We start from the raw sequence: 20,114 nt of genomic DNA on the forward strand, positions 1-20,114 counted from the left end.
GAGTAAAAGACTCTTAAATGAGTGAAGGGCTGTCAAGAGAGGAGAACTACTGTGAGCAGCCCAAATTGGGTAACAGGGCCACGTGAGAATGAAAATGACAATGTGCATTTTGTAAAAATATATCACAATTCGGTATATCAATCTCATCCAGATTTTTCAACAACATGCGATACTACCGGGAACTCAAATACCACATCCTTCCCTGTGAGACGGCGGTAAACAGATGAGAATGAATCCAGCTTGTATTCGAGCGATGTTGCATCCTTGGAGTCAAGTAGACTATAGCCACACATATGAGTTCGACATAACGATATGTAGCAGGCCACCTACACTTTAAGCAGTTTTGATCCGTCTACAGCAACGCGGGTTCTTTTGCCAACAATCTCTGTTGGGAACACAAGGTCCTCCAGGATCTTCTCGTGGACGTTGGTAAGCGTGCGGCTGCGAGGCCTCTTCTGCTTGACCCGTGAGTTACGTGTGGGTTTGCGGAGCATTCGGCGCTGGGCAATGAAGACGACATGACGGTCAGAGAACTTCTTCTCAAGTTCACGGGTGAGCCTGAAAACAACGCGATTAACACGCTTGACTCAAAAGCTGAGCCTCCCGCACCTCTGCTGCACTTTGTGGAAAGCCTTCAATTGGGGGACGGGAACGAAAACGACAATAGCCTTTTTACCGCCCCGGACATCAACCTCACGGGCAGCGGAGATCTGGAGCGCGCGCAACTCAGTCTTGAGTTCGGGTACGTTGTTCTCCAAATCGATCAAAGCCTGAGCAACGTTCGTCTCGACTTCATCAGGGCCTGTGGTAGGAGCATTTGCGGTGCGAAGAATTTTGCTGTTGACGGACATCTTGAAGTTAGGCCCTACAGATCCGAGGTCAACATCATCCAAACTCCAGTCTCGCCATCCATCCCATTCCTTCATCCACAAAATTCCCCGCTTGACAATGTCGATACATATGCATCACAGGAACCTTCACAGACACTAGAATCGAAATATGTACTCACCAGACTTTTTGACGACGACGAGTCGAATTTCTTGCTGAGCACTGGGTCGGCAGCCAAATGTTAGTCACAAGTCACACTGTAACTGTAAATAGATGTACACTCGTTACACCGCTTCTATCCTAACATTTTTGAAATCCTCAACCCATTTCTGTTCAACTGAGCCCTTTGGCAATATTATAAAAGATAAACAACCGTCTTTCACTTCCATGCCATCTTCCACATCCTTGCCCTTTGCCGCTCGTAAAACATCCCGGAGAGTCATCTTCTTGCCAATCTTTAACAACCGTTTCTTCTTCGTTATTGCGTATACAACCAGATTTCCGTCAATATATTCGCGTTTGACATCCCAGTCGGCCGGCGGCGCTTGAGGAGGGAACATCCCTTCGATGTGCGCCCCAAAAGTTGTGTCCTCCACAAACTCTGGGATAACATCCGACGTCGCATATTGGGGATATAAGAAAAAGGTAGGGATAATAAGAGTCGTTTGGGTGGGGTCATCTAGGTCGAAATGGGGAGTATATGGATTCGCGGACCCATCGGGCTTCGGGACATCGATTAGATTGCGCTCCTATTAGGATATACGTTAGAGCTGCAGTTGAACGAGAGCATCAAAGGGAGAGGGCATACGCGAAAAGCGAGTTTCATGAACCGCTTCGCCTCCTCTTCTTTTTGTATGCGTTCTAGCCTCTCTTTCTCTTTCCGATCTTTCACTTTTTTCTTCTTCTTGGCTTCTCCACCGATAGTTTTAACGGCCGTGTTTGACGGGTCGAAAACAAGACAACGTTCACAACAGTCGAGGGCTTCGTCTATTCGATCTAAAGCTATCAGTGCCACTGCAGAACGAAAGAAGGCTTTCGATGACTGGGCGTTGAATCGCAGGGCTTTTGAGCAATCCTTGAGCACAGAACCGAAATTTTCTGCTCGTGTAAGGCTTTCAATCGACCCTGAAGATGGGGCATTACTTGCCAAGTTCCAAATTGCAAGCCGCCCGATTAAGTAGCAACGTTTCTTGCAGCTTAGGATCGGTGGGTCTGGCATCTACACCTTGGTTGTAGAAGCCAAGTGCCTCGCGATATCGTTTCCCCTTGAAATATTCGTTGCCTTGCTCTTTGAAATTTTGTGCAATTTCTGTTGAGACTTCAAGACACCAGTTCACTCAAGAAATGGCACTCACCCACCGTCCGGGGTCCCGCTATACGCCAGGTTTTGCAACGCAGCAATGACGGCGTCGTCTGTGTCATCGGATGGAAGGGACTTCATAAAGAGAGGAACATTGTCAAGCGCGGAGATTTTCTGCTTAATTTCTGCATCTGAGAGGAGCTGCGGCCCCATACCAGGTGTGGCCATGATGTTATGCGTAGACGCTCAAGACCAAGTTTCGATTTCGGGCTGATCGGCGACCGGACTTGTGTTATTTATAGACTGATATCGAGCTCCAAGAACGAGCCATGAAGGTTGTTAAAGGCTTCGCAAGGGCTCTCAATGACACAGGGAGATACCAGTACAAGGCAAGACTCTCCGGAACTCGCTAAGCTTTCAAATTTAAATTCAGGCTTTTAATAGGCTCCAGAGTTCGTTGCGGATTTTGTCATTATCGGTGCAGGTGTGATACACACCTTTTTTTACGCCAGATAGTTGGTCATACCAAAGGGACTCACGCCAGGCGTTGTGGGACTCGCCATCGCTCAACGATTGACTCAAAAGTTTCCTCGGAAGACAACACTTCTTCTTGAGAGGCATAGAAAAGCGGGAGAGGAAACGAGGTAAGGGTGCAACTGTGCAACAGATACTCCTCGTCTGATTCAGAAAACTCAAGCTCGCGGAATTCAGAAGTTATACATTCAGGTGCCAACTCACTTTAAGCATCGGTCTTGGGGCATCAGTTGATTGCATGACAACTAGGACTCTACTACCCCCCAGATTCACTCAAAACGAGGCTATGCCTTCGTGGACGCGATCTCTTATACGAGCGGTGCAGGGCGTACAATATACCACACCTTCGGACTGGCAAACTCGTCGTCGCCAAGCAGGATCAGCTGCCTTATATTGAAAAGCTTCATGCGAAGTCTCTGAAGCTTCAGTGGCCCCCTCATTCGCCCCCTTCGTCCAGCAATGACTTTGTTCTTTCAACAGAGCTTCTCTCTGGCGAGCAAGCAAAGGCGATGGAACCGAATCTCAGCGATGACATCATTGCTGCGTTGTGGTGCCCACAAACTGGTATCATAGACTCACATTCACTAATGGAGAGTCTGGAGAAAGACATTCTAGACTCTGAGGGTGGTGAACTCATCTACTCAACGCGCGTCGTCCGTGTGGACCCGTACCCCAGGTCAGCAAGGACGATCGGAACTCCGGATGTGGATGCACTGGAAGAGGGTTGGGTTGTACAAGCGGTGACAGGAGATGGCCAAGGGGACGCCATGTTGGCCAGGACTCTTATCAATGCTTCAGGACTCTCAAGCACCCTGATCCTTAACGCCTTGCTTCGCGAGGAAGACCGCATTCCCATGTACTACGCTCGTGGTTCTTATGCAAGCTATCGTGGTCCGGGTGTTAGTAACGTATCCCACCTTATCTACCCTTGTCCTGAAACTGGGCCAAGCGTTCATGCATTTCAGTCGCTTGGAACGCATCTCACTCTAGATTTGCAAGGAAAGATCCGGTTTGGACCTGACCTCCAGTGGATTTCTCCACCATCGGGAGGACTTCATTCTCCCTCAGAGGAGGATGTAGACTTTTGGAATAAGGAGTTGGTGCCTGATGAGTCCAGGCTTCCAGAGATGCACCGCACCGTTGTTGGCTATTTGCCTGGAGTAACCTTGGAGGGATTGAGTCCAGATTATGTTGGTCTGCGGCCGAAGTTGGTACCTCCTAACGGTGGATTCCAGGACTTTGTTTTCAGGACGGACTATCCGACGCGAGGGAGATTAGGAAGTCGGACTTGTCCTATGATTAGTTTATTAGGCATCGAGTCTCCAGGGCTGACATGCAGTCTCTCAATCGCGGAACATGTTATAGAAGACCTACTCGAGTCGAAAGTCTCTACGTAAACGGATTTGAATTCAATAACACTTAAGTGGGTTGCCTAACTGCGAGCGGTAATCTTTGGGTCCCATGCGTTCATTTTGGGCACAGTGGTGTTGTAAGGTCTGTAAGCACCGCGTGTCCCAGTCAAGCTCTCTGTGTAAGCCTTTAATTTAGGCGTCAATGTGAATTCTTAAACATCGATAACAGTATGCATACCGCCTGCCAGGGAGGTGTCAGGTTTTGCATCACAGCATCCTGCGACGGGGGTTCCTTTCGAATATGCTGTATCCATGAATGCCACTCGGGTGGAACCTGTGACGCGTGATATTCATGCTGGCATTACGACGCATTAGACAAGATCGAGCGGAGAAAGTCGAGAGAGCACACTTGAGCGAAATCCACCCAACGGTGACGGCCTAAGTTTTGATCAATGAAAGACGACAACGAGAGACATAAGGAAAAACTTGCCTGGGATTTCTTCTTCGCCATTCCGGTTTTCAAAATAACGGTTTCCGAATCTGGAGATGACAATGAAGGTAGAGGTATCGAGGGAGGGATCTAGGTAACATACTGATCAGCACCAATGAAGGTGCCCGACTTGGCGTCACCAATGTATTGCAACTGTCTCCACCATTCCTTAAAACCCACCCTTCGCAGATTACGAATTGTTCGATGCAGAGAAACCATAGTGGTGCTCAAGATATGGGGTTACAGCCAGTGAGCGTTCGGTTGGAGTGTCTGTTTGACCGGATTTGTTCGGAGCACTCCTGGATCCTAATACAGTCCTTTGCATCAAGGTTGTACACTAAATACAGAAACTACATACTTACGGCACCAGAACAGAAAGCCGAGCAATAGTGCGCCACAAGTAGTTATAAGTAAGTACGAGAGAAGGAAAAAAAGAGAAGGAAGAAAAGGAAAATCCGAGAGTATCAACTGGGAACTACTCAATCTGCGTAGAGCACATGCTTATCCGTACCCTCCATCCACGATCGCAGCTCCTCGTTAGAGTCGAGCCCTACGAAAGTGTTCGTCATGCTGTCGCGATATCGCAAATTCCCAACCTCGCCTCCGAGGCGCGCCTGCACTTTGTCCATCAGTTCAGAATGAGTCACCTTTGGATGAACCCTGATGGCAATTAAATCGTCTGATACACGGTCAAAGATTTTGATCTTAACAAAAGCGGTCTGTGGATTCGCAGCGGAGATCGGCGGGTTATTGAGGTTGGTCGTGGTGGAGTGTGAATGTGAATGTGAGCGAGAAGACATTGCTTGCGATGATCGGAAAGAAGCCGTGGAGGGCGTCGAAGCATTGTTCTGCTGATAATTTCCCTCGGTCCAGCGTGATTGTCCATTGGTATAATCACCATTGCGGATGGGTTGTGGTGACCCGTTGCGTTCGATGTAATGTGGTGAGTTGGGCCGTGAGCGTGAAGAGTACGAGGAAGAAGCTTTGTGGAATGAGGATGACGAGCCCACCCGTTGATGATTCTGACCCTGTAGACGAAAAGTATTGTCTTGGGACGACCGTTCGCTACCCTGGACGTAAGGGTGTCGCCCACGATCGTACGCCTTCTGTTGCAGAGAAGGAGCATAACCCTCATCTTCATAGTCGGAGCCATCGCTGCGTTGATCATCCTGCACTCTCATCCGGCCCATCTGATCTCGGACATTGCTTTCATGGCTCTCATCAACATACTGGTCGTCTGGTGAGTCGCTTGCGAATAGCGCATCGATCTCATGCACCCGTGCCTCCACCTCATTGTCAACGTCGCCGGGCTTCAAGGCCAAAAACTTCCTGACCACTAGATGCTCCAAGATGTTCCTGCTTCCGGATTTGCCTAAAGCACACAAACCATGAATGTATTCGTCGAGTTCTCCTCTCCGAGTAGATGTCAAGGCATCATCAACATCCTGGGCAGGTCCCGGCATAAAAGGCAAGGTGCGAGGATGTGGAGGTTCCCTCCCAGCTTCTCGTGGAAAGTTATCGAGCAGGGAAACCTGGAAGTCATAAAAGTCGTTGTAAACCCGGAAGAGTATAAGTTGCTTCGCGGGAGGTAGTACATTCTGGTCTGGTCGGGCGTAAGGCTGAAAAATGGCGTCAATACGGAACCAATATTCCTCCATTTCGTAATGGAAGGAAACGACGTCCGCAGAAAGAAGGATGCCTTCCGGAAGGATGTCGGGCGATTGAGCACGAGCTGGTTCAGAAGCGGCTTGAGGCTGAGGGGGTGATTGATAATCTTCCCGTGGCGAATAAGAATTACTCTGCACTGAACCACGAGAAGGAGGGTCAATGACACCAAGGGCAATGCTATTTTGTTTGTAGTTCAGCATAGCTCGTTTCCAGTCCTCAACCTTGGGTAATTCCCCGCGATCCATCAAGCCCTGGACATCGGGGATGGCTTTTCCAGTCGATGGGTCGTGAATTTCAACAAAAGATACCGGAATAAGCCCAGGTCGACCCAAACGGCCGATAGGTTTCGCCACAAACCACTCCCGGTTCGATTGGGCGACAACAGTGATCGCATCGCCGCGCTTCGCATCTAACTCATCCGCTCGCTCCGCCACAAAATCGTGGAGGACAATGGCATAAAAAACTTGTGTTTTTGGCGTCGTCGGGATAGAAGATTCGGGACGCGAAGGTGAAGGTAGCGCAGTCCGGGGCCCGACCTGTGAGGTCCGCACTCTAAGTGGAGACGGAATCAGATACCACAAGCGTAAGGCTGAATCAAAGAACGTACGGCGCAATGTTTTTATTGAACTCCTCGAACATATTACGGGGGACAATGCCTCTTGCACCAGTAACCGGGTTATGGGCTTCATACCAGGTTCCGACGTCGTCTGCATCTCTGAGAACATAGAAGAAGTCGCCCTTCGAGAAAGATAGCTCTTGGGGAGCCTGTGACCTGTAATTGAACAGCGCGCGAATAACCTTCTGGGGAGGAAGAACGGCGGATGGGGGTTTGGATATTGTTGGAATGGGCACTGGAGTCGATATTTGAAGTTTGGAGGAAGAGTCCTTGTTCCCATTGAGGGATTTCCTGAGGGACTTCATTGTTGCGTAGTATCTGGCGTTTTCGCCCTAATTTATTTGAAGGGACAATGTTGGCCGCAGTCGAGAAAGGGTATCAGTCGTCGTCGTTGTGGTCGATTAGGGAAATCGAAGGTAGCCCTGAGGCCTGACTTATCTAGCACGTGGACCTCACATCTAAACAATTGGCCAAAAATAGGTAGTAAAGTATCCGGAGTCCACTAAGTACCAAGGCATAGGCTAAGAACCATCAGCTATGCTCCTATGAGAGTACCTACATTTGATATTTAGTTTGCAAGCTTTTAACTTGATCGCCGACCGAATCCTGTCTTTTTTCACTGGACTACTTGGGTTGATTTCCGCGAAGTTTACGTCAGCAAATCCTTTAACAAACAGACATACGTATTTCGGTTTCTACTATCTCGTCTGGTCAAGCCATGGCGGCAAGGAAGCTTCAAAGTATGTCGAATTCATCTTCAATCGCTCGTTTTTATAAATTGTCAATTCTCGATAGCTGAAATTGACCGGACGCTGAAGAAGGTCGGAGAAGGTGTCGAGCTCTTTGAAGGCATATACGAGAAAATGCAGGCGTCGACCAATCAAACACAGAAGGAGAAACAAGAACTTGACCTCAAAACACAAATTAAGAAGCTTCAACGGTTGCGTGACCAAATCAAGACCTGGGTTGCTAGCAATGACATCAAGGACAAGTCACAATTGCTGGAAAACCGGAGGCTGATTGAAACGGTGTGTCTCTACTAGTCATTGCGCTTTCCACTTTCTATGATTCACTCTTGTGTCGTAATGCATCGGGAGTTATTTTCCGTCTGCGTTGGTGTTCATCATGCACTTTTGTCTCGTATGTTGCGCCTGTGCCCATATGTTCTCTCCACTCTTATCCGTTCCGAGTCTTGTGCTCAGTCATTTCCTGGGTTTGCCACAATTTCTTACGCACATGCTTCACAGCAAATGGAGAAGTTTAAGGCATGCGAGAAGGAGATGAAGACGAAAGCCTTTTCTAAAGAGGGTCTTATTCAAGCAGCCAAGCTTGATCCAAAGGAGCAGGAAAAGGAGGAGGCGACACAGTGGTTGCAAGCTCAGGTCGAGGAGCTCCAGATGCAAGTTGAATCAACAGAGGCGGAGGTGGAGTCGCTCCAGGGGGCGGGGAAGAAGCGGAACAAAGCAGGCTCGACAGCCGCTGGCCGACTTGAAGAACTGGAACAATTGAACGATAGGCGGAAATGGCATATCAGCCGACTCGAAATCGTTTTACGATTGCTGAATAACGGTTCTCTACCAGCGGAGAAAGTTCAAGGTTTGAAGGAAGATGTGCAGTATTTCGTGGAGAGCAACACGGTTCGTTTTACCGCATTGTTTGGCGTATACATACCATTTTCAAGGTTTTTTTTTTTTGCGAATTTAGGACGAAGATTTCGACGAGGATGAAGGTATATACGACGATCTCAACCTCGACGAAGAGGAAGAGAAGTTTGGATTGGCTCCAGATGACGATGACAGCGACGATTCCGATGAGGCTAGTGAAGGTTTGCATGCGACACCTTCAAAGTGGTGATGAATTAACGTTTAATACAGACATACCTGCACGTTCAGCATCTAAGAAACACGATGAAGAGAGTGTCACGAGCAGTAAACGTGACGACAGCCCAATATTAAAGAAAGCGGCCGTTTCGTTAAGGAGTGAGTTCCGCCAGTCTTTCGTTTTTTATGGGCTAAACGTCGTCGACAGAGCAATCAGTGGACAGTAAGATTTTTATCTCTCGGGTATGTCTACTGGGTCCTCACGTTTTTTTCCCCCCTTTTTAGCGAAACCTCCGCCCAATCTAACTTTTGCGCAACAGCCAATGGCAAGTGTCCTTAAGGCAAGCATACCTCAACAACCTCCGCGGCCAGCGCCCGTTGTCCTACCACCCATAAGGTACGCTGCCGCAGCTGCGGCCGCGGTGACGCCCCATCTCGGCTCCCAAACATCGGTGCATGCGTCCGCGTCAGCGCTCACCCCCGCAACACCGCTTCCGCCGCCGCCGCTTCCGTCTACTGCACCATCAATACCGCCGTCAAGTTCCTTGTCTCTGTCAACGTCGCTGGATCAACCCCCTTCTCCAAGCCTAACCCACCCATCGGTCACTAGCCCAATGCTGTCTTCATCAGCATCAGTTTCACAGCAGCCTGATGGTTCATTTTACTCTGGTCAGGACTCACCCTCTCTCTCGGAAGCGATTGCAGCGTCTACCCGCAAGCCAGCAGCAACCTCGTCTCCTCAGCGTGCTTCCGTGGCTCGGCAGGGTAAGGCGAAAGTATGGTCAAGTTCGAGGCTAATTCAATTAATTAGGATCAATTTCTACGCCTCAAGCAACAAACGAGCCTGCGGTATGTGACACGCTTTCATATAGTCATAATAGTGCCTTAACATAGTCATTTTAATCCAGCATGTGTCCTCCACAGAAGCTCCGCAACAACCCCAAGCTCAGACCTCGTCGAACGCTGCTCAATCTTTACAATCTCAACAGGCACCACCACCTCCTGGACCCTCACCGCTGCCGCAACAATTACAACAATACACAGTGAATTCGCAAGCTTCAAAGTCGCCATTGCCTGGAACATCGCAACCACCAGTAATGTTCCCGCCTGGTGTCAAGGTGCCACAGAGTGAACAGCCGGGACCACCTTCACCCGCGGTGCAGCCTCCTCAAACAATTGGTGCTCAACGACCACCATCAACGACACAACCCCAACAGGGACACACACCCCGTACAACTGGCCCGTCTGCATTCCCTGGATCTCTCTCGGACTTGGTGGTATCATTTGAGAATGTGAAGCAGAAGGGTGAGTCTTGGTTTGCAAACCTAATCAAGCGATTTCTCAGCAAACGCACTCTTGCATGGCCGTAGCAGCTCTGCGGATGAGCAATTTAGATCATGTGCATAAGATGTTGGAAGGGGGGCAGTCGACCGTGCCACAGCCTCAAGACACTGAAAAGTTGGTTAGATGAACACCTCCACGCATATTTTCTTACCAGATATTTCAGGCCCAAATATTACGTTCCTCGGAACCCATACCCCACCGCCCCGTACTATCCCCAATCACCCCACCCTTCACTAGGCACCACTGGCATCTTCTCACAGCTAGATGTCGAAACATTGTTCTATGTCTTTTACTTCCTTCCTGGGACCTATCAACAGTGCGTAATTGATCTCGATTGTGGTCGACCCAAATCTTCGACGTGTTGTTACAGATTCCTTGCAGCGAAAGAACTGAAGCGGCAATCATGGCGCTTCCATGTGAAATATCTGACTTGGTTCCAGCGTCACTCAGAACCGCAGGCGATTACGGAAGAATACGAGCAAGGGGTATATGTTTATTTCGACTGGGAAGGTTCGTGGTGTCAACGGAAAAAGAGCGACTTCCGCTTCGAGTATCGGTACCTTTCAGAGGATTGATACTTTTGTTTCCTGTCGCTATAAGATTTTCGTAGCTATCTGGATCAACCTCTTGTAATTGTTTTGAAACAACCGTCTCTCCATATTATGGTTGTCGTCAAGCATAATGTATACTGTTGTTCACATATCTAGTCTAGTTTGACGATCGCACCAATGGCCTCGAAGGTTTTCTGTAATTTCTCAGCGTCGTCCTTTGAGAGGTTTTCCTTAAGGACTTTTGGTAGCGATTCGACGAATTTCTTGGCCTGAGGACATTTTCATTACATGCACAATGGGCGAGATTCAAAAAGAGAACATACGTCTATTAACGTCAAGTTTGGCACCAAAGCTTTGACTTCCCTGATGACCTTCGGCTTAGATCCAGCATCAAACGATTCCAACCTGACATTGAACACGGTTTTTTCTTTGGGTTTCTCCTGGACACAACGCGTGAGAGCGCAAAAATGAACTTCAAGAGAGCGGCCTCACAACTGCAGGTTCGTCAGCGGCAGGTGCGGCAGCTTGCGGGGCAGCAACGCCTGCAGCTGGCATAGCAATCTCCTGAATATTTAGTCGTGTCTGACGGGAACATTAGGTTGTAAGGGCAGTTTCAAATTTGACTTATGTTTACCTTCAACTCCGTGACAAGGTCTACTGCCTGCAACAGGGTGAGACTAGAGATGTCATCCACAATACGGGAAATGGCAGGTTTTGATGTAGCGTTTACAGAATGAGGTGGAGGTGTCGACTTTGACGTTGGTTCGGTCGCGGTGGCCAGCCATCTTGCACTGTTAGCTCCCCTCAAGCATCTACGCGACAACACATTAGTTTCGAGCTTTGCCTTCGAACGGGTGCGCTTACCGGGGAGTAGCAGTTTGGCGCGAGAAGGAACGGAAGGCACCAGCGCAGCGACTCTAAAATAGTAACAAAGAGGTCAGGCAGAATATCAACGAGAGCTTGCAGAAAGACTCACTGCCATACCTAAATATTATACTTGTTTTGTACTTGTTGGCAATATGTAGGAAATTTGAGGGTGTGTTTGGCGTCGCTTGGCTACACCATCTGCCATCTACATCGACCAATTTCATTGTTTCTGACAACTTCCTCACTCCAAATGCCACGAGATGTTGATTCTCACATTACATCTGCAATGCCGTCAGTTGCTTTTTTCAATTGAAGTCCCAGTGGCACCAGCCTCGAAAACGAGGGGAGCAGAACTTCTAGCCTATCCTCGTGCACCCACCATGACAATGATAACACTGTATGAAATTGTCCAAATCTTACTCCCGCGCATTACGACCGCAGCCTGATTTCACCCACCGAATAAGGCTTGCACATCGTTTAAGAAGACTAATCACGATCCACTTGGCGCCACCACCTACTTGAATAGTTTCTGCTGCTCAGTAACAGCCGCTTGCCTAACTGGACGCTGCTTTCCAACAGCTTGGGTATTGGCTTACATCACAACCCTCACACTGAAGGTCTACTGGACCAACTCCGTGCCTTAGAACCATATTCTAATATCGAGAAGGCAGGTAAGTGCACGTGTGTCCGACGATTTTACGTGTCCGAAGTCTCCCGAGTCGCCTCATTGGTGTCAAGCTTGGGACTGGAAGCTCCTAATAGAAAGGCCTAGTATGGACTCATAGTCATCAACATCCGACGACTGCCGTATCTCGTCGACGCATGGGGACAATACGTTTCTGCGTGGTACGGACGTGTCGCCTAACCATATTGCCTGCCACTGATCAGACTTCGGAATCCACCATTGATTCTCCAAGCTTCTTGACCGTTGTTCAAGACCTTATAAGCGTGGAACGTCGAAGATAAAGGGACTTGTCCTCACACCACTATCTCGCATCTGCTACGGAATATGATCGACAGTCGGCAGAGCACTCATAGTGTCGATAACACGTCAGCCCTATCTATATATGTTAACGCATAGACTGATCCAACTCAGGATGGGAGCATCACTTATAGGGGTAATCTGTGCTGCGATGCAAGTTATTACGGATTTCTACCAGAGATGAAGGTTGACTCTCCCTCCAGGCTTTATGGAGGTACTTTTCGTCTAACGTCCACAAACATTTACCTACTACGGGGCCGCTGCAGTATCCTGCGTTCAGACGTGGTATTATTTCAATCGTTACTCAAAGGTACCCGAAACAGTTTGCTTTGCTGCAAGATTTATTTTCATGGTTGTTCAGGACGTCTGGTACATCAAAGCACTTGTACGTGCGCTTTCCATTGTTAATTTTCCGTGTCGACCGATATCAATACTTTAGGTTGGAGGCGTCTGGTTCTTTGATAGTGTGCATCAAATGCTCATCTCTCACACTGGTATTCGCTTCCCACAGCTTTCCGCGTCTTGTTGGATGAATCTTTTCAACAGTGTATTACTATGTCATCTCCAATTACAATAATCCCGCTATCCTTACGAATATGGTCTGGTGTGAAATTTCCACAATTTCTTATGATGAAATCTCTAATATAAATATAGGAGCATCCTGGTGTGTGACGTTCTTGGTCAATTGCGGTTTTCTAATAACCTCATTTTTATTCAGCTTGAAGTGTTGTTTAATGTGAGTTGGTCTTGCGCAGCAGGTTCCGAAGATTGTGAAAACGCCTTCGACAGGGTTTCATTGGCTTCTTGGTTCAAATGTTAGCTACCATTCACGTACTCCGCGTTCCAGTGCTGGACATTACTTTTTATTTAGGTTTTTAACGCTGAGAGTGTGGAGGTGTACGGATGCAACCAGCCCTTCTATCTTGAACGAGCCGCGCTTACGAGATTACAGTGAGCAGTCAAAACATCCCGTTGACAGCCGTTGTGGTCAGTTTCCTTTCTCCAACTCAGTCACTTTGTTTTTAACTGACGTCAGGGCGCATTGGTTCTGGCGGAATTTGGCAAGTTTCAGCTTCGCTGCTGCCCGGCGGATGTCTAACCAAGCTATTTTCACGAAGGCTGTTCCGTTGGTCAGTCTTACCTTAAATCTTTTTGAACAAGAATGATTGAGAATGGCTTAGTTTTTACAGTTCAATCGTGAGCTGCCTGCGCTGTTTCTGAAGGTTTCAACTCAATCAACACAGCATGCGACTGCAAACTTGGGGTGAACTGACTCGACTGAAGGTATGTCGATGATTTGATACAGAGTTTTGTCAAACTGATATCTGGAAGGGCCTCTCAATTACTGTGAATATATTAGCCGCGGTAGCAGACATTCTCATTGCAGCCTCCCTCTGTTACTTTCTCCATCGTTCGAGGACTGGGTTTAAAAAGTAAGTTGTTTCACGGTTCCTTCGGCTCCTTAGACTCATAGTTGCATGGGAAGGTCGGATACGATGATTAGCAGATTAGTACGTCGTCGACAGTTTTCCATTCACACACAGAAAATTATTAGTCACGTCGCCGCAGATTCTTTTTACCGTTAGCACTGGCATGTTAACTAGCATCTGCGCCGTTGCATCCCTGATTTCCGTGAGTTGAATGATTTATATGAGTGGACGTCCTGACAAATGAATTTCCGCATCTTCAGATACTGATTTGGGGTCAAACTCTCATTTACGTGGCGTTTTATTTCAGCTTGGGCCGACGTCAGTAAACTTGAACTCTTTTCAAATTTTTTTTTGATGGGGGTGTTGTCCAATGTTAGTCTATAGCAATTCTGTTCTAGCAACGTTAAATGCTCGAAACGGCATTCGTGAATTAGGTGAAGACAGCGACGAAATGTCGTTTTCCTTGCAGAACTTCTCAAAATCGGGGGAAGGGCAAGTGGGCTCACTGGTGATTTCTTCCTTCTCATTGTTCCCTTGGCCGTCTCCTGAACCAGAACCCTAGAGGCCTACGAACATATCTATTAAGATAGAAACAATGCAAGATTTTTCTCGCGAACGATATGGACCAGAGGTAAAATTTCACTTAGAGCTTGCTGACGACGCCGATTAACTGTTGCGCCAGTCGACGGTGGCCGATGGTGCTTTCTAACGGGACGAGACTCCGACATTCGCTGGCTAGTGTACGATTTTGTAAACCTTATGGTCTGTTGTGTACTTTGTTTGTATCACAAACTTCGCATGTAAAACTTCCTCTTTCCTTTTACTCGCACGTCACCACGACGACGACCATTAAGTAAAGGTTTGCCATAGCGCTGCAAAGGTTCGGGGAAAAGCAGGTGGATCGGGACACTACGCGAGAAACGCAGTCCATGTTCCTCCAACGAATTCTGGATGGCTGATCGATGGATTGCCCCGCGCGTGCGTCCTGCTGGCCTCGAGGTTATCCTTCCTGCAGATCTCGTCTAGCTATCGGTTAGAAAGGAGCGTACGGCTCAACATGCAATTGCAGAAGCGCTGTTTGTATAGCAACAGATTCGCCACACATCTGGCTTTGATGAAAAAGAACCCCTGGTTGCATCCAAGCCACGATTCATACGGGCAATCTCGAGGGATCTTTACCACCAAACTTTGGAAATGACTGAGAACTTCACGATTTGGGCGTATTCGCCATTGCACTCTCCTCAAACTAGTGAATGACGACACATTTCACCTCAGTCGCAACGTCGTGCCCAGATGAATGACTTAGATCGAGCGTGGAAAGGTACGATGTGTACCGCGGACTTCTCTCATGCTTTTTTTCTGATTTAGTCAAAAGTGAAAAATCTCACCCTGTGAACCAGATCGGGATTGATCCTATCCTGGCACATTCCCTCTCCTTAAAAGCGCCGAACGATAAATTTCGATACCCAACATCTTCATTTTTTTTTTGGCGTTTGTCCTCATCTCCCGTCATGGCGTTTAACTGTATCATATCTGTGTGTTTCTTTCTTCTCTTTGCCGCCCTGTGGATTTTCCAAAAGCTGCCACGACGGAAGAGGGCTTTCGCATCCCTTCCTCCTGGGCCGAAAGGCTTGCCCTTCATTGGAAATGTTCTGGACATGCCGTCTGAAAAAGAATGGCAAACATTTGCGCGTTGGGGTGAAACATGGGGCTAGTATCTCTCTGTCTTTTTGCAGGACACGCAATCCGCTGACTTTCGAGTTTAGGTGACATTTGTTCTGTCACGGTTCTCGGCCAACCTCTCATTATTCTTAACTCCGCGAAGGCTGTTATTGATATCCTGGAGAAGAAAAGTGCGATTTACTCTGACCGACCCACTCTTCAGATGGGTGGGGAACTTGTCGGATGGAAAAATACACTAGTGCTTCTACAGTACGGCGACCGCTTTCGACGATATCGTCGCCTTTTCCATAAGTTGATCGGAAGCCAAGCGGCGATGAAGGCTTTCCTTCCCATCGAGGAGTTGGAGGCGCGTCGGTTCTTGCGCAGAGTTCTGATGAAGCCGGAAGACTTGGCTGTCCATGTTCGCAAGTAGGTTCTGTTTTGTGCCAAAAAATAAACCCAATGATTGACATTGGAATCGTAGAACCGTCGGTGCTGTTGTTCTTAAAATATCTCATGGATATGACGTGAAGGAACACAACGATCCTTTTGTTGAATTGGCAGACAGAGCGACAGAGCAATTCTCCATCGCGACCGCCCCTGGTGGCTTCCTGGTTGACTTGATTCCTGCTTGTGAGTCTTTCCGGGGTCCTTTGCGTCTATCCCTAACTGTTTAAAGTGCGCTACATTCCGATGTGGTTTCCGGGAGCTGGCTTCCGCAGAAAGGCATCAGTCTGGGCTGCTACACTCTTTGAAATGGTGGAGCAGCCGCACGATTTTGTGAAGAAGCAGATGGTATGTTTGACACGCGCGAGAAAAAACTACAATTCACCTCTTGATGCAAGGCCGCTGGCACGGCTACCCATTCCTTCTCCTCCGCGTTACTAGAAGGTCAGAAACTCACAGCCGATGAGGAATTCGATCTTAAATGGAGCGCAGCAAGTCTATACTCAGGTGCATGGGTCCGGCCTTCGTGCAAATTATATATATATCTTACCATCACAATATTTCTCAGGCGCTGCAGATACGGTTGGGGCCAATCCCATAACTTTAACGCTCCTTATTGACATACCACCAGACGGTTTCGGCAATTTATTCTTTTTTCCTTGCTCTCGCTCTCTATCCCGCTGTTGCAGAGAAGGCGCAGGAAGAAATCGATGCCGTTGTCGGAAGCGATAGACTTCCTACGTTTGCAGATCGGGAGAATCTACCATACGTCGATGCTCTCACGAAAGAAGTTTTCAGGTGGAATGCCGTGGTCCCAACTGGTATGTGGCCAGTACTTTCAAGAGGGCTATCTATGTAAATGTTTCTTTTCCAGCTGTACCTCACCGGGCAATGGAAGACGACATTCACGACGGCTTTTTCATTCCTAAGGGATCTTTAATCATTCCGAACATCTGGTATGTGATGTCTTCGCTCTGACTTTCTCCAAAAATTCTAAATTCGTAGAACAGGAAACTTACCCATGACCCGAGAGTATACCACAACCCAATGGAGTTCAACCCAGACCGTTTTATGTCCACGGAGGGTTCGCCTCCCGAAACTGATCCTCGAAATTTCTCGTTTGGCTTCGGTCGACGGTATGTTGCTTGGCTCATTGTGATGACACTTAACTGAAAGAATTATAGGGCCTGTCCTGGTACTTTTTCCCTTTTATTTAACCTAACCAAGATTATCTCAAACCGCATTCAGGTTATCACCTCGCTGATGCTTCTGTATATATTGCTTGCGTAACATCTTTGGCCGTATTTAATATAGCGAAGGCCGTTGAAGATGGTGTAGTGATTGAACCTCTTCACGAGAACACTTCAGGAACTATCAGGTTTGTGATGTTGGTCTGGTCCATTGCAACGACATTTTACACATATTCATCGCCAGTCATCCCAAGCCATTTAAATGCTCAATCACGCCACGCTCGGAGAAGGCTATATCCTTGATCCAATCGGAGGAGCCCATGTAACTTGAATTTTTCGTGTCGTTTCTTGCCGGTTAGTTCATTATTATTGTCAAACGCTATAAATATTTGAAGTGAGTCAACGCAACAAGCCAGCAGACATGATGTTTGGAAAATTGCAGAACTATCGTAGTGCATCGATTTCCCTCGAACCCTGCCATCCAACTGTCGGATATTGAAAGGGGTTGGGGCTCATAGTCGGTTGGTTGCAGATGAAGGCATCGAGTGTTGCCTTACTAGTTAGCCCCGTGTGTTCACAAGAAGGATTCGGTTCTATCGACATCGCGGCAGTTACGGATCGGGGAACGAGTAGGGGGGTAAAGTTAAGAATGATCAGCAATTGCTGCGTCGTTAGGTTCTGAGGCGAGGCCTGTGGTAGAGTGTTGAGTATTGTCGCCTGCCTTCTGCAGATGCTCTCCGTTAGGTTGCTGACCCACGGCATCTAAAATGCAAGTATGAACGCATATTTATAGGTACTTGCTGACTGGTACAAACCATTTGGGATGGTAGAGCCTTCTCCTTTATCTTCACGAAGAATTTTCTGAACTGAAGAATGGATGTTTGCGGCGAAGGCTTCATCGGAGAGCATCTGAACATTCAAAATTGCTCTGCTTACGATTGGATATCTGGAAAGGCGTTGAAGGGTGACTACAAACTTGTCGAAAGTTACCTCTAATTACCTGTCTATTTCCTGAGCAAGTTCTTTGTGCACAGAATCCTGGGGCAAGTATTGCATCATCTCCTCCGAAAAGAGCCAATGCCTTGCCATATCTTCAATTTTGGACTTGAAGGCTGGGAAAGAATCCTTCTTACGGTGTTATTCAAATGACGGAGCCGTTACGGAATAAGAGGGAACAGACGTCGCTCTGGAACTGAGTGAGGAGTTCTCTTCGTAAACGATCAAATTCGCCAGATTTCTTGAACCTACAATCAAGGTTAGCTACAGATATGTTCCACGGTTACGATAGGGCATATTTACTCCTCGACGAGTGCTACCGGAGTGACAAGAGGCATCTGACGCGGCAGCTTGAAGTAAGACGTGATTTTAGTGTCACAGGCTCCCTTAGAACCCGGCAGGACCCTGGTATATGCTATAGAATGTCCGATCCTTATGCGGACGGAAATGGGACCTAAAATCGTCGAGGGCATTCGTACATTGGAAATTCCGGCGCCGTAATTACGGCGATCGTTTACGGCGGCAGTTTCCGCCGTCATCACGTGATTACTTTAGCGCTTAGTTCACGAGTTCATCAGGCGGGTATATGGATATTGCAGCTACATTTTATAAGAAAAGTGATTCCATTTACAAATGAATGTATCTACTCAACTAAATCCACACGGCCATCCAAATTGTTTGAACAAATGAAAGTCCCTTGATGTAAGCGGCAATACCAGGTATCTCCCACACATAATCTTGCAATAGATCCCAACAATCATCAATGTCATCGGTAGACATTCCAAGAGAAGCTCCAAGAAAATTCGTGATGGGCGGAGGCAAGGCGGAGGGCAGAATTGATGAGTTATTTCGAGGGATCGGTTGTGGTTGGAGGATGTCGCGTTTGAGGTGGCTGGCAACTTGGCATGTGAATATCACAACACCATCTACGGTAAGGTTTCAAAATACAGGGTGCACCTTGAGCTTGTCGAGGGCGTTGGAGGCGGGTAGCATTGGCGGTAATGTGATGCGGATGAGCGCGCACGATACAGGCGTTTCAACGCGTTGTGTGGCGGGTCACGTTTTTTTGTCACGGAAAGTGCCGCCGTAAGCGATCGCCGTTATGCACGCCGTAACTTCCAATTCCCAAACTTACTGAAATCGTCTCACCTTCGATCCTTATGCGTACGGAAAGCCCGAATTTTGGCCGGAGGTTTGATCCATTTTGCGTCTGTAAATGGCCAGTCGGTACGGAGGTCCGATCCAAATTTCGTACGTTTGTAGCTGTCGGCTTGAGTTGGGTTTGAGCTCAAAAAATTTCACAACCCCTCCCACATCTTCTATTTTCCCCAAGCCCTCTGAGCGACGCACCGCATCATCGTTCTCAACGATGATAATCCACTTGGGAATAGCGCGACTCAGCATCAGCCATTAATTACCACAGCGCTCCTTTCACCCCATTGCAATCTATTGCAATCAACGATGTCGGGATTTTGGAATATATTGGAAGGTCAGTTGCTCAACTCATTTTGTTTGCTAAATGTATTTTTGAAGGTCATGGTTTCAGCAGGCAGTTTATTGTCGTCATTCATCCTGGCCCAGAACACAAACTTTCAGAGGACTTTGTAACTAAGATCTTACTTGGCAATTCCGTGGCTCATGCAGCACTGCAATATGGAAACATTGGGAGGTTAGAAGGGATACTCTGACCTGATTACGACCGTTTTTTACTTTATTTCTGTTTTATGCGGACATTTTGACCTAAATTCCATCTCTCATCCTCTATGTGCACGGATCTCGAGCATTTACATGTCCGATAGGTATTGCGGACGGAAATGGTCCAAAAAGATAAGTAGGATCCGAATTGCGGACAGAAACGCCGAAAAATCGTCCGTACGTAAGTGCCAAAATTTGGCCGTTTTGGATCGAGGACATCTGGGATCTGGAAATTTCGGCAATTCGCCGAATCGCCGAATCGCCGAATGATCGGACTTCCCTTCTTGCCAAATCAACACAACGCCAGCGTCAACCTCTCTATGAACTCTGACGTTCTCCCTA

General features: G+C 47.8%; 8 protein-coding genes across 8 annotated transcripts; 5 read left to right on the forward strand and 3 right to left on the reverse strand.

Annotated features, from left to right (window-relative positions):
* Positions 1–86: 86 nt before the first annotated feature.
* LACBIDRAFT_186109 (40S ribosomal protein S7) lies at positions 87–851 on the reverse strand (the record flags this gene model as incomplete). Its single annotated transcript, XM_001887003.1, has 3 exons — positions 87–279; positions 331–558; positions 610–851. The coding sequence occupies 3 exons, from the start codon at positions 849–851 to the stop codon at positions 144–146; spliced, it is 606 nt and encodes a 201-aa protein (XP_001887038.1). The 3' UTR covers positions 87–143.
* A 1,820-nt stretch (positions 852–2,671) lies between these two features.
* On the forward strand, positions 2,672–4,035 carry LACBIDRAFT_158383 (uncharacterized protein; the record flags this gene model as incomplete). Its single annotated transcript, XM_001886919.1, has 3 exons — positions 2,672–2,772; positions 2,826–2,854; positions 2,912–4,035. Coding segments are annotated over 3 exons (1,254 nt in total), but the record flags the coding sequence as incomplete, so codon positions are not given.
* A 3,471-nt stretch (positions 4,036–7,506) lies between these two features.
* On the forward strand, positions 7,507–10,527 carry LACBIDRAFT_332437 (uncharacterized protein; the record flags this gene model as incomplete). The annotated part of the gene is made up of 14 exons (XM_001886920.1): positions 7,507–7,528; positions 7,584–7,816; positions 8,036–8,425; positions 8,493–8,613; positions 8,637–8,638; positions 8,663–8,716; positions 8,766–8,767; positions 8,894–8,938; positions 9,020–9,210; positions 9,533–9,702; positions 9,772–9,913; positions 10,003–10,066; positions 10,116–10,268; positions 10,323–10,527. 14 exons carry the CDS (start codon positions 7,507–7,509, stop codon positions 10,525–10,527), a joined length of 1,794 nt encoding a protein of 597 aa, XP_001886955.1.
* A 128-nt stretch (positions 10,528–10,655) lies between these two features.
* LACBIDRAFT_309639 (putative mitochondrial 54S ribosomal protein MNP1) lies at positions 10,656–11,485 on the reverse strand (the record flags this gene model as incomplete). The annotated part of the gene is made up of 6 exons (XM_001887004.1): positions 10,656–10,772; positions 10,827–10,943; positions 10,996–11,085; positions 11,138–11,315; positions 11,368–11,420; positions 11,480–11,485. 6 exons carry the CDS (start codon positions 11,483–11,485, stop codon positions 10,656–10,658), a joined length of 561 nt encoding a protein of 186 aa, XP_001887039.1.
* A 1,047-nt stretch (positions 11,486–12,532) lies between these two features.
* On the forward strand, positions 12,533–14,491 carry LACBIDRAFT_309640 (uncharacterized protein; the record flags this gene model as incomplete). The annotated part of the gene is made up of 17 exons (XM_001886921.1): positions 12,533–12,566; positions 12,619–12,737; positions 12,792–12,846; positions 12,899–12,956; positions 13,007–13,016; positions 13,071–13,088; positions 13,142–13,167; positions 13,224–13,339; positions 13,389–13,482; positions 13,597–13,636; positions 13,685–13,785; positions 13,839–13,863; positions 13,922–13,984; positions 14,043–14,100; positions 14,160–14,290; positions 14,345–14,413; positions 14,465–14,491. 17 exons carry the CDS (start codon positions 12,533–12,535, stop codon positions 14,489–14,491), a joined length of 1,044 nt encoding a protein of 347 aa, XP_001886956.1.
* Positions 14,492–15,293: 802 nt separating this feature from the next.
* Positions 15,294–17,510, forward strand: LACBIDRAFT_295462 (uncharacterized protein; the record flags this gene model as incomplete). The annotated part of the gene is made up of 12 exons (XM_001886922.1): positions 15,294–15,480; positions 15,549–15,873; positions 15,929–16,077; positions 16,124–16,239; positions 16,290–16,398; positions 16,460–16,473; positions 16,523–16,712; positions 16,766–16,847; positions 16,902–17,027; positions 17,076–17,086; positions 17,140–17,269; positions 17,326–17,510. The coding sequence occupies 12 exons, from the start codon at positions 15,294–15,296 to the stop codon at positions 17,405–17,407; spliced, it is 1,521 nt and encodes a 506-aa protein (XP_001886957.1). The 3' UTR covers positions 17,408–17,510.
* A 15-nt stretch (positions 17,511–17,525) lies between these two features.
* On the reverse strand, positions 17,526–18,415 carry LACBIDRAFT_309642 (uncharacterized protein; the record flags this gene model as incomplete). The annotated part of the gene is made up of 5 exons (XM_001887005.1): positions 17,526–17,843; positions 17,897–17,990; positions 18,082–18,206; positions 18,262–18,325; positions 18,381–18,415. 5 exons carry the CDS (start codon positions 18,413–18,415, stop codon positions 17,526–17,528), a joined length of 636 nt encoding a protein of 211 aa, XP_001887040.1.
* A 239-nt stretch (positions 18,416–18,654) lies between these two features.
* On the forward strand, positions 18,655–19,167 carry LACBIDRAFT_309643 (uncharacterized protein; the record flags this gene model as incomplete). The annotated part of the gene is made up of 1 exon (XM_001886923.1): positions 18,655–19,167. The coding sequence occupies exon 1, from the start codon at positions 18,841–18,843 to the stop codon at positions 19,165–19,167; it is 327 nt and encodes a 108-aa protein (XP_001886958.1). The 5' UTR covers positions 18,655–18,840.
* Between the last annotated feature and the right edge of the window lie 947 nt (positions 19,168–20,114).

Source organism: Laccaria bicolor, genomic scaffold, assembly GCF_000143565.1.
Source record: "Laccaria bicolor S238N-H82 LACBIscaffold_41 genomic scaffold, whole genome shotgun sequence".
NCBI classification, from domain to species: domain Eukaryota; kingdom Fungi; phylum Basidiomycota; class Agaricomycetes; order Agaricales; family Hydnangiaceae; genus Laccaria; species Laccaria bicolor.